The sequence below is a fragment of the Acanthaster planci genome, linkage group LG17, assembly GCF_054643075.1.
Source record: "Acanthaster planci isolate LZ-2023a linkage group LG17, COTS_SCS, whole genome shotgun sequence".
NCBI lineage: Eukaryota > Metazoa > Echinodermata > Asteroidea > Valvatida > Acanthasteridae > Acanthaster > Acanthaster planci.
Genome location: NC_141793.1, coordinates 2,067,030 through 2,083,498, shown reverse-complemented (window position 1 = coordinate 2,083,498; position 16,469 = coordinate 2,067,030). Strand labels below are relative to the sequence as shown.

The 16,469-nt window shown below is 41.8% G+C and overlaps 2 protein-coding genes across 2 annotated transcripts; one reads left to right on the top strand and one right to left on the bottom strand.

The window, feature by feature from the left end:
• The first annotated feature begins 112 nt into the window (after positions 1-112).
• LOC110976124 (asparagine synthetase [glutamine-hydrolyzing]-like) lies at positions 113-5,860 on the top strand. The gene is made up of 10 exons (XM_087148089.1): positions 113-496; positions 1,093-1,239; positions 1,666-1,756; positions 1,915-2,100; positions 2,547-2,636; positions 3,308-3,435; positions 3,993-4,119; positions 4,251-4,458; positions 4,676-4,913; positions 5,242-5,860. The coding sequence occupies exons 1-10, from the start codon at positions 212-214 to the stop codon at positions 5,506-5,508; spliced, it is 1,767 nt and encodes a 588-aa protein (XP_087004215.1). The 5' UTR covers positions 113-211; the 3' UTR covers positions 5,509-5,860.
• Positions 5,861-6,632: 772 nt separating this feature from the next.
• Positions 6,633-15,928, bottom strand: LOC110976769 (asparagine synthetase [glutamine-hydrolyzing]-like). The gene is made up of 11 exons (XM_022230338.2): positions 15,780-15,928; positions 14,217-14,498; positions 13,211-13,357; positions 12,735-12,825; positions 12,084-12,269; positions 11,743-11,835; positions 11,388-11,515; positions 10,487-10,613; positions 10,023-10,230; positions 8,992-9,229; positions 6,633-8,469 (listed from the first exon to the last, which is right to left on the bottom strand). Exons 2-11 carry the CDS (start codon positions 14,463-14,465, stop codon positions 8,233-8,235), a joined length of 1,704 nt encoding a protein of 567 aa, XP_022086030.2. The 5' UTR covers positions 14,466-14,498; positions 15,780-15,928; the 3' UTR covers positions 6,633-8,232.
• Between the last annotated feature and the right edge of the window lie 541 nt (positions 15,929-16,469).

Sequence of the window (16,469 nt, the reverse complement as noted above, 5' to 3'; positions counted from 1 at the left end):
GAATGCCCAAGTGAAATCTCAATATTTATCGGACCTAAATCAGTCTGGACCAACACTGTGTTATCCTAGCATTGAAAACAACCGCGCAACCTCCCCAACTGTCTGTGTTTTCAGGTAACTCAGAAGTGTGCCCCTGAAGTCAAATAAACTAGATACAGGTCAACAAGATAAATGAAAATTATGTTGTTTGTAATTTGTAGACAATGTTGTGATGGATGACTGCAGGTTGAAAGGAAGGCATCGAAATATGTGCGGCATCTGGGCGGTTTTTGGAAGCGATGGAAATGTGTCCGAACTGTACCACAACGCCTGGAAGATCGCGCACCGTGGACCAGACTCCTCACGCATGGAGAACATCATGCATTTCAAGAGTTGCTGTCTGGCCTTTCACCGATTGGCTATCATGGATGACGTGTTTGGCGAGCAGCCAATGAGGGTCCGCGCCTATCCCCACATCTGGCTTCTTTACAACGGAGAAATTTATAACTTCCGCCTGGTAAAGACGATATCATTTGAACTTTTATATTAGACTGATAATGTTTCAAAGAGAATTGTGAAAGTTTATTTCGTTTATTTATTTTTTTTTATTAATGTTTTGAAAAGAAAGTGAAAGTTTGTTTTGTTTTTCATTTGACAATCTCAACAGATGTTTTACAAAGGACAAAGAACATACGCATAAACTACCGTTTAATGACAGACTAAATCACAAGAATATTGTGGCGAGCATCACCACGCCAATACCCTAAGTTGTTGGGATCAATCAAGTGGCGTAAAACTGCAGGGCTAAATGTCTCTAGCAGGCCAAAATGCACGCGCGCGTCATGCTGAAGAATTCGCGTTAGTGCCGTGCCATCACACTTATCAGGTTAGTCTATCCGGTTCGTAAGTGCGAGGTCACTTCGGTTTAAACCCAACGTCCCACTGCACGCCTGTACTGTACATCGGGTTACATGCATTGATCGCCGTTTACATGGAACCGGAAGTTAACGCGCAACTTCAGCGATTCTGCAAATCGTGGCGCGTCGGCGTTTGTGACGAAATCACTTACGAATCGGATAGCACACAGTGACCCCGCCAACTTGGTTTACACAGCTGCAGAAGCAGTTTGACTTCCAGTACCTCACAGAGTGCGACGGGGAGGCCATTATTCACCTGTATGCCCAGGGAGGGGCGGAGTATGCCGCCTCCATGCTGGATGGTGTCTTTGCATTCTGTTTGCTGGACACGGCTGCCAAGAAGGTGAATGAAAAAGAATTATTTGTAAATAAAAGTAACCTTTTGGGTGGAAATCATCATAACAAAAGATTATCCAAGTTGAATGTTAGAAAGAGAAAGGTAAAAGAGAATGAAAGAAAGGAATATCAGACGCATCCTTCTTCAGCTGGAATGGGTTTGATCAACAACTCGAACATTCGGGGGGGGGGGTAATCCTTATTTTATATGGGATATAAGGTTATAAGTTCGTTGGTCTTAAAATAAAAGAATAAAATTGGAATGAAACTCGTTTAAAACATTTTGGACACATCTTTAATTGAAATAGTTGAGCAAAAAATTTGAGTATATTAATTAATTCATCAATATTCTGTTTTATGAGAGAGAAAACTCCTGAAGCTTTCGGTCACCTAATTGCTACCGATGCAGTCTGCGCGTTTCTCTGGTATGCAGGTATTCCTTGGGCGTGATACCCACGGTGTCCGGCCGATGTTCAAACTGTGTAGAGAGGACAGCTTTCTTGCCATCTGCTCCGAGGCCAAAGGTCAGCATTAATTAAACAAATATTCAAATGATGCCCAAAGCCTACGGATGAGTCATGTGAACTAGTAGAGCTCAATGCTGTGAAGTGTGCCGTAGATTGTGGAGTCGGTGGGAAATGATATACTGGTAAAATTTTGGCCTCGTTTTCGATGACTGCAGGAATCTTGGAGTTGGAGCAAGCAGACAACAACCACAAGGAGGAGACTGTTCCATTTCTACCGGGATACTTGGAAAGTTACGACTTGACCCCCTCTGGCAAAGTAACACTGCGCCAGTTCACACAGTTTCATAGCATTGAGAGGAAACCGAAATGGTCCGATATCCCACTGGCCATCCAACCCCATGGTATCAAAAAGCAGACAACTGTTTTATGTTTATTAAGAATTGGAGGGGAGTCTGGCAAAGGAGTGAAAACTTCACTCTCAAAAAGAATGGGTCCCTTATACTTCCACGATGAAAAACTCACTCCAAAAAAGAGCGAATCTTACTCCAAAACCACTCCAAAAGAGTGGAAGCCACTCCAAAAGAGTGAACATCACTCGCTACTGAGCAGAGTGGAAATTTCACTTGTTTGGAGTGGTTTTCGCTCTTTTGGAGTGGTTTTGGAGTGAGACTCGCTCTTTTTTAGAGTGAGTTTTTTATCGTTGCATTTACAGAGATTTTTTCGACTTTTTTAGGGCTTATTGTTCTCAACTGTCTGACCTATCCTTGAACAGCTTTAGTAAGATTAAGCTGATTAGTGGAATACACATAACTATCAGATTTTGTTGAATGCTTTTCCTACACAGGAGAGGACATGTATGCAAACATTCGGATTCTGTTCACTGACGCGGTTAAGAAACGGCTCGTGTCACACCGGCCGCTTGGGTGCCTCTTATCAGGTATTATTTTGACCAAAAAACCCGTAAGTCTGGACTGCGTGTTTCTCTGTGAAATTAATTCCCCCATTTGTCATCAACCTGAATTGTTTTAACAATTACAGCGGCGTTTGGATACAAGTTCAAGATTTTGAAAAGAGAAAAGTATGGAATGAGACGCGAGGGTTTGCATGGTGGAAAAATCAATAAGTGAGACAGGTTTGCGGTAGCACCATGGAATAATACTACCCGTGTTTCTTTATGTGAGAGTGTGGTTCTGAGAAGAACCAGTGGTCTTCTAATGACGAACAGAGAACGCTGTTCGAAACGTAGAGAACAACTGGCTCTCCTCAGAACCACACTCTCACATAAAGAGATAGTATTATTCGATGGTGTTACCGCAAACCTGTCTCACTTAAAAGTATGGAAAAGATCAAGGTATGATTTGGACGTTCAACTGAAAGTTTAAACTAGACGAGCCCAGATCTTGTATTTCACTTAAATTCACTTGAAGTCTGCTATCCTGTTAAAAATTCAAGCCAACTCCGCAGAGACAGGTCTGTTTAGTCAAGATATTTAAATTTTCAGCTTGCATTAGTCGTTATAATTCTCACAAATTTTCTTTGAGATGTAATCAACGTGCATGTTAAATTTATACGTAACTGTGCGGTCCCTTTTCAAAAAATATTTCTCAGGTGGACTTGACTCGAGTTTAGTCGCAGCGCTAGTGGTGAAACTGGCCAGAGAAGCCGATATTCAGTACCCTCTGCAGACGTATACTATCGGTGTGGACGGCAGCTCGGACACGCGAGCGGCCCGACAGGTCCTAACAGTTCAAGTCTTCCATGGTCGAGCCCAAAAATATTGGCGTTTCACAATAGCGCGCCTCCAAGAGCTTGCAATGCGTAGGCGACCCAATGCGTGTTTGGAAATGGTCGACAGATTTCGCGCATTTGTCACTGGCCAACGCGTTGCAAACTCTTGGAGGCGCACTATTGTTAACCGCCCGTATTCCGAGCCAATACAAAATCTCATATTTTCTGCAATTTCAGTGTGACTTACAAGTGCCTTTATACTTTCCAAATTTTCATCGCTTGCATAAGGCAATATAGGGTTGTTCAAGTCTCACGAGCAGTCATAACAGAAATGACTGTAAAGTCACTAAGATTTTTATAGTCAAAATAATTTTCATAGAGCCGATGTTCAAGGGTACAGGGGGGGTCCTCGCCCAGGCCATTTCCAGCAACATGGCGGGTGGGGGGGGGGGAACTTTGGCTTTGATGGATTTAATGTGGGAAGTTCAGGTGGGATAAACTGTGAGTTCTCCAACTATATGTACTGAGGCTGGAATCTGAAGTTCAGGTTTCAAATCCCACTTAGGTGGCGAAGCACATTGGCAGTGAGCACCACGAGGTTCCCTTCTGCCCCGATGAAGGCACGGCCATCTTGGAAGACGTCATCTATTCCCTGGAGAGTTACGACGTCAATACGGTCAGACCTGCCGTGTGTGCGTACACCGCTGCCTTCTATAAATTTATGAGAAATAAATGAGGCTCTTGTGATTGGATTTTGTGATTGAGAAGTGACAACATTGCCGTCTTTACCACCGTTTTAATTAGAAATTGTGTCCAACGACAGGCATGTATCTAATATCCCGCTACATCCGTGAACAAACAGACCGGGTAGTGATCTTCTCCGGGGAGGGTTCGGACGAGTTGACCCAAGGATACCTCTATTTCCATCAGCAACCGTCAGCCAAGGAAGGGGACGAGGAGGGTAGACGCCTCCTCAAAGACCTGTACCTATATGATGTTCTGAGAGCTGACCGGATGACTGCAGCTCACGGGTATGAAGTCAGTGCTGTGATCACTGCTACTCATTTTCGAATAGCACTATCCGATAAAGAGAATCAAATAGCTCAACTTACGAGGACCGCTATACTTCTTTCATCTTGTTTGTGTGGAGATATATCTAGATACAATCCTACAGACTTCCTATAGTGAACCACTGGTCCTTGTACGATCTGGGTTCTTCCTTTTTACCCCTTCCTTTTTACCCTCTAGATTAGAGCTCCGTGTACCGTTCTTGGACCATCACTTTACTTCTTACTACCTCTCACTCCCAGCCGAGGCAAGGTGCCCTAAGTTGGGAATTGAGAAGTACCTCCTGCGTAAGGCCTTCGACGGAACTGGACTCCTTCCCCCGAAAATCTTGTGGCGTCAGAAAGAAGGGTTTGGCGAAGGCGTGTCTTCCAGGAAGAAATCCTGGTTGGACAGTCTGACTGAGTTCGCCAACGAGAAAGTGAATCCTAGTTCAGTCATTTGAGGAGTTTACTTCGCTAAGTTTTTAAGTAGAAATGGTTTTAAGTTTCCTACATGGTCAGGTATATGCACAACCCCTCAACTATTCCATCTTACACTTTCCTTTCAAAGTGCCTGTTCTGCTGCCTTTTTAAAAACACTTTTAATGGCAACTAAATAATTGTTGCCCATTGCTTCCAGAAATATACTTTTAGAGCTGGAAGAGATTGTTTGGGGTAAAGAAAAATATGGAATTGGTTGCTTATCATTTTAAGGCTGGCACTGGGTTGCTGGAGCCCCAAATAATTTTCTTTGTGCTCTCCAACCAGGTCGATGATACTGAATTCAGATGCGCTGAGGAGTTGTTTCCCTTCAATCCACCCAAGACCAAGGAGGCCTTCTATTACCGCCAGATCTTCGAGAAGCGCTTCCCGGGCCATGCCCGGTGGATTCCCTACGCATGGCTGCCCAAGTGGGACGAGGACACAAGCGCCCCATCTGGCAGAGTGCAAACAATACGCCAAGGGACTGGATTCACAAAAGCGGGTAGAAAAAGTTTGGAGGAAGGAAGCAGTCCAGGCGTAGCTAAATCCTAACCCTGCTAGATTGGATTTGTTGGATTTTGTAGGAATGACAAAAGCAGAGTCCAGTACCTGTAATATTCAAACTTTTGTATGCATTCATGTACGAATGTTATATTCTGTTATAGTCAATTTAATATTCAAACTTTTGTATGCATTCATGTATGTAAATGTTATATTCTGTTATAGTCAATTTAATATTCAAACTTTTGCATGTATTCATGTATGTAAATGTTATATCCTGTTATAGTCAATTTAATATTCAAACTTTTGCATGCATTCATGTATGTAAACTTAATATCCTGTTATAGCCAATTTAATATTCAACTTTTTGTATGCATTCATGTATGTAAACTTTATATCCTGTTATAGCCAATTTAATATTCAAACTTTTGTATGCATTCATGTATGTAAATGTTATATTCTGTTATAGTCAATTTAATATTCAAACTTTTGTATGCATTCATGTATGTAAATGTTATATTCTGTTATAGTAGATTCAATATTCAAACTTTTGTATGGATTCATGTATGTAAATGTTATATCAATGTTATATCAATTTAATATTCAAACTTTTGTATGCATTCATGTATGTAAATGTTATATTCTGTTATAGTCAATTTAATATTCAAACTTTTGTATGCATTCATGTATGTAAACTTTATATCCTGTAATAGTCAATTTAATATTCAAACTTTTGTATGTATTCATGTATGTAAACTTTATATCCTGTTGTAGTCAATTTAATATTCAAACTTTTGTATGTATTCATGTATGTAAACTTTATATCTTGTTATAGTAAATGTAATACTCAAACTTTTGTATGTATTCATGTATGTAAACTTTATATCTTGTTATAGTAAATGTAATATTCAAACTTTTGTATACTCATTAAAAAGGTGACCTCTCTGTCGACATCGATCTTGTTTCTGTCATCTTGCCTGTCTACTGTAAATCAAAAACGTTCTTAAAACTTATCCCACTGACGTTCAACTCCACCACATCTCTCAGAAAAACAACTTGTCTGGATCCCAACGATCACTAAAAACAAAAATGCGGTGGGCAACTTCAGCGCTTACTAAATGCACTACATTTTAGTGCACATCCACATTTGGTGCATATGAACGAAAACAATGATATCTTTTCAGTTTGGACTTTTATTTCGGTCCTTTTGGGTCAAAAAGAATTCAATGTTTCTATTTAATAGAATAACTAGTGGCACTTGTTATCCATTTCTCCACCCAGGTCCTGAGGCTAATGCCAAAGGACTTTTGAACAACTTAGAGTACCTCTTTATATTTCAATAATCCAAGTCCACATATGTATGCAAAGACTATGGACAGATGAGAGAAAATTTGAAGTTTGAACCCATGATTGTTTTGGGGCCACAGAGATAGGCACCTCAAGAGGTAAATATGACTTTCAAACATACGGAAAAATAATATTAAGGTGAAAGTGTTAAAAATAACAAGGCAAGTTAAAAGAACCAAAGATATATACATGTATTGTAATACTGTGTCGTTTTAGACCAGCAGAAGGGGCTACTGCAGGCACTTGCAACGAGTGAGTGCCCTTAGAGGTAAAACAAGAGATATGCACTGGGTTGTTGTCGAGATATAAACATGTACATGTAATCGTTTCGTCCTCAAGAGATGTAAGCATAAATTATGTTCTAAGCTAGGGCCATCCAGGCTAAATCCTGGGATCTGGGAATGTTGACATTTAACTCATGTGTACCCCTTCTATGACACTGGAACAGCACCTTCTGAGATCTGTTGAGACACAGCCAATCAGCAGTGAAGAGCGATAATTTCACCGGGCCTTTTTTTATGCTGCTGGTGACCCGTTTTCGTAAACTACATAATGGCAAATCTTGCAAATACACAGCCGTGTCTGAATTACTTGGCTACAGCCTGAAATTACATGAGTCTATGGTAGTGATCAAGGCCAGTTCCAACAGAGTTGTGCGTAATTTCAAGTCATAGCCAAGTAATTCAGATGCAGTCTTACGGGCTCCGTAGAACTGGCCATTGAGGTCCAACAGTTTCTAAACTCTTCAAAACATAAAAGATATAAGGACACAAAACTAAATCACCCACACCAAAAAGCTCTCTAAATTAGCACCAAGACTTTCATGCAAAGATAGTTCAACCTCTTCCTTCAAACTGTGGCTTCAAAAGATCTTTGGCCACAAGAATGAATGAGTAAAAATGTATTATTGGCAATAACTTCCATAGATCAGGATGGAGATTGGAAAAGAACAAGTTTATGGATAATATACAGTTTATCATACTGTACTGTGACCATTTCTTCAACTTACAAATACAACTTGGTTTTTTTTTTAAAATGACTGAGAAATATTATTCACTGTGCAATTTCACAGACCTAAATAGGCCCTAATATTTGCTCAAATAATGGAATAAAAGAATACATGTATGCCGTACATCCTGACATGTTATTTACAATTTCGAAATGTGAAGTAACTTCCAATCAAAAATGGATGTAATCTGTTGTTCAGTCATTTATTTTAAAACTTGGAGACCCAAAACATCAAAAGACTTAAACCTGAATACGTATGGCGAATGTTTAGCTGATTCTGTCAAACAGAAAGAAAACTTGGACCACTGCGTTAATGTTGCATCAACTGCAACTTAACTTACTGAAGCAATTCGAGAGAGTGGGAGGATCTACCAATTAAAAATTTCATATTAAAGGTCAGTAGGAGATCACCAACCAGGTTTAGGCTTTGATGGCCTCCTTCTGTTCGTCTACGTCAGATTCCTTGTAGTGTTTGAGGGAGCGGGCCGACGGGTCGTCTGCGTATCCACACCATTTTGGCATCCAGGTGTATGGGATCCACTTGGAGTGGCTCTCAAAATGCTTCTCAAAGATCTGCCGATAGTAGAAGGCCTCTTTGGTCTTGGGTGGGTTGAAGGGGAACAACTTGGGAGAGGTTTCCAGCATGGAGTCGTCCACCTGGGCAGGCCAAGAGAGTAGTAAGTCATTAGTTGACATTAATTGTCTTTAGATCCTGTGCGGTGGTAGCATAAACACTGGGGGGGGGCAGACAGAGTGGCAGAAAGTGGCAGTGTGAAAATGAGAGGGTGCGAACAACAATTCCGAACCCAGGTCTATCAAAATCTACCCGGCGGTTTAAGAGGATTTTAAAAGATTAAGGATGGTGTTACAGCTCAGACAATATCATGTCACATGGGTGCTTGATGATCTCAGAAAAAGGAAGTTGAAATGTGAGTGGGGCGAATGCCCTTCGAAAGATTTGCAAATTGTTTGCCATCTATTTTATCTAGTCAGAGAGAAACCCTTCCAGTTTTCTAGCTTTTTCATTAAAAAGGTGTTTTGGTGCTAAGGATCCTTAGCAAAAGGAAGAGACTAGGTGCTCCTATTTCTGTAAAGAGTAAAAAAGTATGATGGAGTTGAAGGGAAAATACTCCAGCCTCAACGAGCAACTTGTCCGATTGATGTCTAACCAGCACGCACCTCTTGTTCAATGAACTCTTTCAGGCTCTGAAACCAGGACTTCTTCAACGACGACACACCATCGCTGAAGGCCTCCTTGGGACGCCAGAGAATCTCGGCAGGAAGGAGGCCCAGGCCGTCGAAGGCCTTGCGCAGGAGATACTTTTCGATGCCCTGCTGGGGGCACCGCATGTCGGCAGGGAGGGAGAGGTAGTAGGAGGTCAAGTGGTGGTCCAGGAAAGGTACGCGAAGCTCAAGGCTGGAGAGAATGAGGGTACTAGGTAAACATAGGCGCATTCGTACAACCTTGTTCAGTAATTTTAGGAGCCGTCACACATTGCATGAATACTGTGAGGACTCAGTATGTTTCAACGACTAACCGACATCCCAACAATTTGGTTCAAATTTTCCTGAATGATCCAAAGGAAATCTTCTCTGGAATGCAAATGCTGGCTATGGTGCACATCCAAATAAAAGCTGAAAGAGGCACCCCTAAAAATGTAAGCTAAAAGTGGTCAGGCTCAATTTGCCTAGTTTAAATCTTGCAAAATACTACAAATCCTAGAAGCCAATGGTGAAGAACAAAGGTATATGAAAAGGTTCCTCAGAAGAGATGGTTTTAATCCCTTCATGCTGGGATTTCTTTGACCGTGACTGCTGGGCTGTGGTATGCCCAGTACGCAAAGCTCTGTCCAGCAACGATACCGTGCACGATATGGGGCGGAGGGGTACCCCCCATGTCCAATCTCTATACACACTCTAGACTACTGTTAGCTAACACATCGCCCCTGTAAAGAATTCCTGAGATTCTGATCAAACAATGACCAAAACAAAAAGGGGGGGGGGACTCTCCACCCCATATCTTGCATCATATGCCAGCAGCAGGCCCCACTGAACCAGCAGCTGCATGGTGAATAGACCGTATGTGTGGTATGCACTAATCCTCACACAAAGCCGCAGCTGTGGACGGCTCCTGGTATGAAGGGGTTAACAACCAAGAGAACAAACATTTTGAAACCTCCCAAAAAATAAGAACGAGTAAACATTCTCACCCGTGAGCAGCAGTTGTACGGTCAGCCCGTAGCACATCATAGAGGTACAAATCCTTGAGGAGCCTGCAGCTCTCTGCATCACCTTCCTCAGCAGATGGCTGCTGGTGGAAGTAGATGTATCCTTGGGCCAACTCGTCCGAGCCCTCACCGGAGAAAATCACCACCCTGTCCGTCTCCTTGCGGATGTACCGAGACACCAGATACATACCTGTGAGAAGTATATTTATCAGGTATGTTTCTAAACGGTTGCCGGGTCAAAAGATCTGCGCAGATGGCCCGGAGAGTTGTTCACGTACCCACCTGGATGTCTTCACATCTTCAATTACGGCACCACAGTTATGACCAGGATTATTATTCTTGGGAAATAAGGGGAAACGTGCCATAATGATAATTGACAAGCATTCTTGGAGGACTGGGCACCGTTTAGGGGCACTGTTTGCGTACAAGACATACACGCAACTCACCAACTGAGGCTCGGACTGTAGTGATGTCGTAGCTTTCCAAGGAATAGATGACCTCCTCCAGGGCAGCTATCCCTTCTTCTGGAGTGAAGGACACTTCGTGGTGTTCGCTACCAATGTGTGCTGCCACCTACGTCCAAAAACAGGGCGAGAGGAAGGTGTGGTCAGTAAATTGGCAAAAGGCACTTTATAAAAAGAACAAATTCCGCAAGACAGAAACCCAACCAAACGTTTTTAGCCTAATGAGCTGTATGCAGATTGACAAAGAATTCCTCAACCCTATTTGTACGTAGGGCTTTAAGGTTTGCAATCAATATTTTGGATAGTCAAAAGGTGTCCGGCTTCTGCAACTATTTTTCAGCAGGCCTTGGAGTAAAGTTTAGCAGTAGAAGAATGTTTGCCAAGCGTCTAGAACAGAGCTTAATGCTGCAGGATAAAATTCAGCTAGTGGAAATAAATAAGATGGCTGTGGGATAACAAGTGTTCATTTGTCCATTTTATCACCATTAACCCTGATTTCTGAAAGCCTCACTGCGATGTCAATGCGTAAAATCCATTAGTATGCTGTGATGAGTTAGACGTTGCCCTGTAAGATTTCTGAATGCATGGCAAAGCAACAACTGTGACACTTCGTCACAAAGGCGGACACGCAACGATTTGCAGGCTCCCATTGGACAATCGCTGAAATTGCACGTTAACTTCCGGTTCCATGGTTCCATGTAAACAGCAATCAATGCATGTAACTCCATGTGCATCGCATGTGCAGTGGGCGTGGTTTAAAATGAAGTGACGTCACACTTTACGAACCGGATTGGTGAAGTGGGTTGAGGCAGATCATAATGACCCCCCAGAACTCTAGAACCGGCGAAAGATATGCCAAAAAAAAAAAGAAGAAGACTGGTACCTTTCTGGCAGCCATTATATCAGGACTTCCCTCCATACCAATAGAGTAGGTCTGGATAGGATAATGGATGCCAGATTCCTTGGCCAGCTTGACCACGAGGGCAGCTATCAGGCTTGAATCAAGACCACCTAGAAATGGCAAAGAGGTTTAGAGAAGCCAAAATTGATTTTCAATGACTCCGAAAGTGACTCAACTGGAGTTCTGATGTCAAGTTATTTTAATTACAAGGCAGAGAAGATATTTCAGCCAGTACACAAACCACGTGTGTGCCTCCCTCAGACAATAGTGCCCTTGAATACCCATCCTGCCCCCCTCTAAAAAAAGTTGACCCCTGCCAAACTCCCATGCAACTCACCAGACAGAAGACATCCAATGTGACGGTGGGTCATCAGTCGTTTCCGCACAGCGTCAGTGAGTAAGAGTCGAATGTTCTCATGGATATCGTCAGCTTCAAGATATGAACAGTCACAAAAACTTTCAGTGCAAAAAATGAACAAAAACTTCTTGTTCTAAAATTTGTCTTTTTTGTGTAAAATAAAAATTCCTCGCAAACCATGTGATATAAATATGATTTTGGTGATAATGTCCGGTGCTTTCAAAATAGGACCTAAATGTAAATTTGATCAAACTTTTTCCATCATCAATCATTCATTTGTCATCAGAAAATCAGACATGAAACAGCAGTTAGCTTTATACCACTTGGCTGCACAGCCACTGGGAGGTCGGACCACTTGGGCTTGTCCCCAACACTGTGGAATTGAACGCGCTCTGTCAGCGTTACTTTGCCTGTAGAGGCAAGGTCGTAGCACTCGACGTGTCCTGGCGGAAAAGGGATGATGTCGATTTCATGGTCTTTGTCTCCGTGGGCCAAGCCGAGGAGACCTGTTTGCATCAGACAGGAAAGAATAATGCAAACTTTTCAACCACGCGACAACTATCAAATTTCTGGTTAGTTAATACACTAATTAAATGACCACAGTAGGGCTGTGTCCAACATTCACGGTTGTGGCTAAAAACAACACATGCACCTATGAAGCCACCGACTGATAGCCATAGCCACTTCCCTTGGATGTGTAAGTTATAGCCATGTATGAGTTCTAGCAGGTCATGGCCTTAGGCCATAACTGCTGAGTTGCCATACTCCTGTGAACAAGTGGGGGGACCAATGACTCCCCTATTTTTTTGACTTGGGGCATGGGGCATTTGAAAAGCTGAGCCATCATCGTTCCTGAGCTGGTCTGACGAGTACATGGGTCAAATACTTGTTTGACCAGTAAGGATCAAGAAGTCAATAATAAGTTCCTACAGTTGAATAAATCCCAGACCAGTTGAATTCGAAATGCTGACCTTTGGCCTCTGAACACAGGGCAAGGAGACCATCATCTTTAAGCAGTCTGAACATGGGTCGAATGCCGAACGTGTCTCTTCCCAGAAACACCTGAAGAATGACGATTTCAAAAAAAATTAATCTTAATCCTGCTGTTGTGTCTTCCTTAAGATTTCATTTGGAAGTGAATAGCTACTTCCTAAGCTTGTAGTTAGGGCTAGGTCTAAGTCTTCCCCATTCAAAATACATAGGACAATCACAAGAACAACGACACCGGGATGCTTCTATTGCAGGTCCTTTGAATAGCTTGTGACATGAATTCAGACCTTGAGGGCTTTCGCTGGTGTTGGAATTGTCTTAAGTGGTCTTGACAATGCCACCACTGCAAATGAACTGAGCAACTCCCATGATCGTTATCAGTCAAAAATTCTCAGATGAACGAATGAGGAAATTAGCTACAGCCTTAAATAGGGCGGACTTGTGCTATTTGGCTCACCTTCTTGGCAGCTGTGTCCAGCAAACAGAATGCAAAGACACCATCCAGCATGGAGGCGGCATACTCCGCCCCTCCCTGGGCATACAGGTGAATAATGGCCTCCCCGTCGCACTCTGTGAGGTACTGGAAGTCAAACTGCTTCTGCACCTGTGAGAAATATGACCTGAAGTGCTAAATATTGCCCCGTTTATGCAACCAGAGGTCAATGCACAGTTCTCAAGTTACCCCTTTACCCTGAAGATCTGAAACCGATTTTGTTCATCTGCTGAACACAGAATGTATGTGCTTAGCAAAGAGCAAAATACCGGTTAAAATGTCACACAAAGCTTTTTACTCGAGACTGGCTCTCTGCTTATTATTGCTTGGAAGGAAATCACAAAGCAATGCTTTTCTATTCAGCTCGATGAACTTTGGCACTGTTCAGACTTAGCAGAAATTTCAAGCTGAAGCAGGTTTGTTGTAAAGCAACTGCCAATATAAAAATGTAGTTGTTGACGACACTAAATTCACCTTGCTTAATGTATGACAGCCACAGGAAAGGGTATTATCAGCATTCATTCTCCTGAGCCAAGTACATATTTATTCCCATTCATAAATAACTTTTTTTTCAATCAGAGTCAAAGAAGTCAATATATGATAGATTTCCAGTCCCAGTCCCAATAGGGGTGGATTAGACTCTCTTGTGTCTAGGTGTCGAAGCATTTTTTTTTTTCATGCAGGGAGCATTATCAAATCTCAGCGGGCATTATGAAATGTTAATACATGGTCACATTGTGCATTACTAAATAGGGAAACTGTCTGAGGTATTAATGAATCTTAAGTTAATACGGAGCAGCCATACCGCTAGATTCAACCTGTTGTGTGCTGAAGCGCTACTTTCCGTGCAAATAAGGTGATTTGTAGGATTTGTAACCAAGTACAAGTTCACTTTGTCACAAATCAGAGATCAGTTTTGGTACGGGGGCTTTCAAAGAGTGCTTCTTTATTAGTTGGCTCTGGTACTAACTGTGCGGTAGTTGTAAATCTCCCCATTGTACAGGACGTAGATGTGGGGATGGCTTCGGATCCTCATTGGCTGCATGCCATATACATCGTCCACGATGACCAATCGGTGGAAGGCCAGGCAACAGTTGACAAAGTGGTTGATGTTCTCAATCCGGAAGGAGTCCGGGCCACGGTGCGCGATCTTGAGGGCGCTCTTGTACTGCTTGGACAAGTCCTGGTCGCAGCCGAAAATGGCCCAAATTCCGCACATGATGTGATGCTGTCTTCGCTTCCAAATTTAACACTGATGCAGAAAAAATGTTCCAGTACATACTTTTCCGAAAGTAATTTTTATTTTCACGACTTTAGAAAGCACTACACACGTCATGCTTCACAGCTTACATTGGCAAAGGGCTAACCACATATTCCATAGTTACATGCAATAACAAGTTCACCGGACCCTGAAGTGTGTTCAATAGCAAAACTATGGGGCATCCAGCAATCCGTACAAGTCCAGTCTCTTGTCATATTCAGGTCAGCACCGACAATTTATTTGTGTAGCAGTTATTATGCACTTACAACCTTGAGGCTCTGTTTATTAAAAAAAAAGGTCGCAGCCTTGCTGATCCCAACCGTCCTTGAATAAATTCTGAAGGTTGTCTGCGTTAATATTGTCAAAACAGACATTATTAGTGGGATAAATTGAAGTGTCTTAGAATAAAATTGTGCCGAATTTGAAATTACTCCTGAAATATAAAACTGTACAGAAAAACTTGTTCAGATTACAAACGTGTATAGGACACTGTGGAATTATTGATATGGTTTTACAATCAGATAAAAGATATGATTTTGCCATATTTTTTCCTTCATTTTTTTCAGAGGAAAAAGGTAAAAATATAATTAGATGCCATTTAAAATTCTTATATCCTGCTATCAATTACAAGATTTATTAAAGTGATGGCCAGTCAGTTTTGCATAGAGGAATAAAAATTATTATTAATGTATAAAAAAATTTATTCAGTCAAAAATAACAAAAAAAGGTTCACAATTTACGTTTTGATAATAATTATCTCTAACCTGTTCCAAATCCAACAAGATCCTGTGAATTACACGAATTCTTAAAGGTTACACCTCATTCTCATCTAAAAACAACTTTTTTCAATTATGTAGCTAGATTTGCTATAGTTTCACAAACATGTCCGACGATTTAGAACCCACAGTTTTCACCCACAAAATCTGTCTGACACATCTGATTTCCACAACTACTGCGAATTCTGAAGGTTGACAGAAGAGAAATCCTTAATGCAAATGGGCTACATCATACATGTCAATCGTCCTGCTTGGATAGATTGCAAACTTATGGGAGTAGTAGGTCTCAGGATCTCAGTGGCAGTGTACCGCATCAGCCATATGTTAACTCATGGCCTGCATATGTACCCACACAAAATTCCCCTGCTTCTGCAAATATGTACATGTACATGTACATGATTTGCACATACACACAGGCACACGTACAAAACGGAACTGTAAAGCCTCATATATCATGAAATAATCGGGATCATATTCGTAATATTTGAACACTTACCTTTCAGCCCAAGCTAACGATGCGATTCCCTGTCCAAAATGATCAGCTGCCCAACCCACGCTGGCTCTGCAGCTTGCGCGCGATCTCCGGCCGGAGTAGAAAATGATGATGAAACAACACGCGGGAAACTCTTTCGTTTTTCCTTGCGTGCCGCACGTCGGGCACGTGCTGACGCGTCCAAAGTTGGCATTTAAACACTGAATATTCAGTTATAAGAAAACAACCACTCAGAGACTGGGAACGAAAATTGAGAGAGGGGAAAAGCCAATAAAATCGATACATGAATAATTTACATATTACTAGTAATAATAACAAAGAGGGCATGGTACCCAGACGACAGCTAAGTTATTGTAAGGCGATTTTAAGGGGTAATTGTAGGGGAACACACTAACCGAAAGTTATGAAAAGCCAAATGTTCATTATTTAATCTCTGAAACTTTGAGATAACGATGTAAAGCGAGGTTATGTCTTACCTGATTCCATTCTTGGTACATGAACATGTACATGAACATACGCTTGTTAAACAACCATGAAAAGCAGTCTGCCTCCATCATGGAAAAACCTACTTCAGTTGTCACTTCTTTCAAAACTGCAAAAGTTTTAAAGTCGCAAACCATTTTCATTCTCGCATTTCAAAAAATATCCACATGGCAAGCCTTCATTTCAGGCTTTTCCAGCCCTCAAGATGTC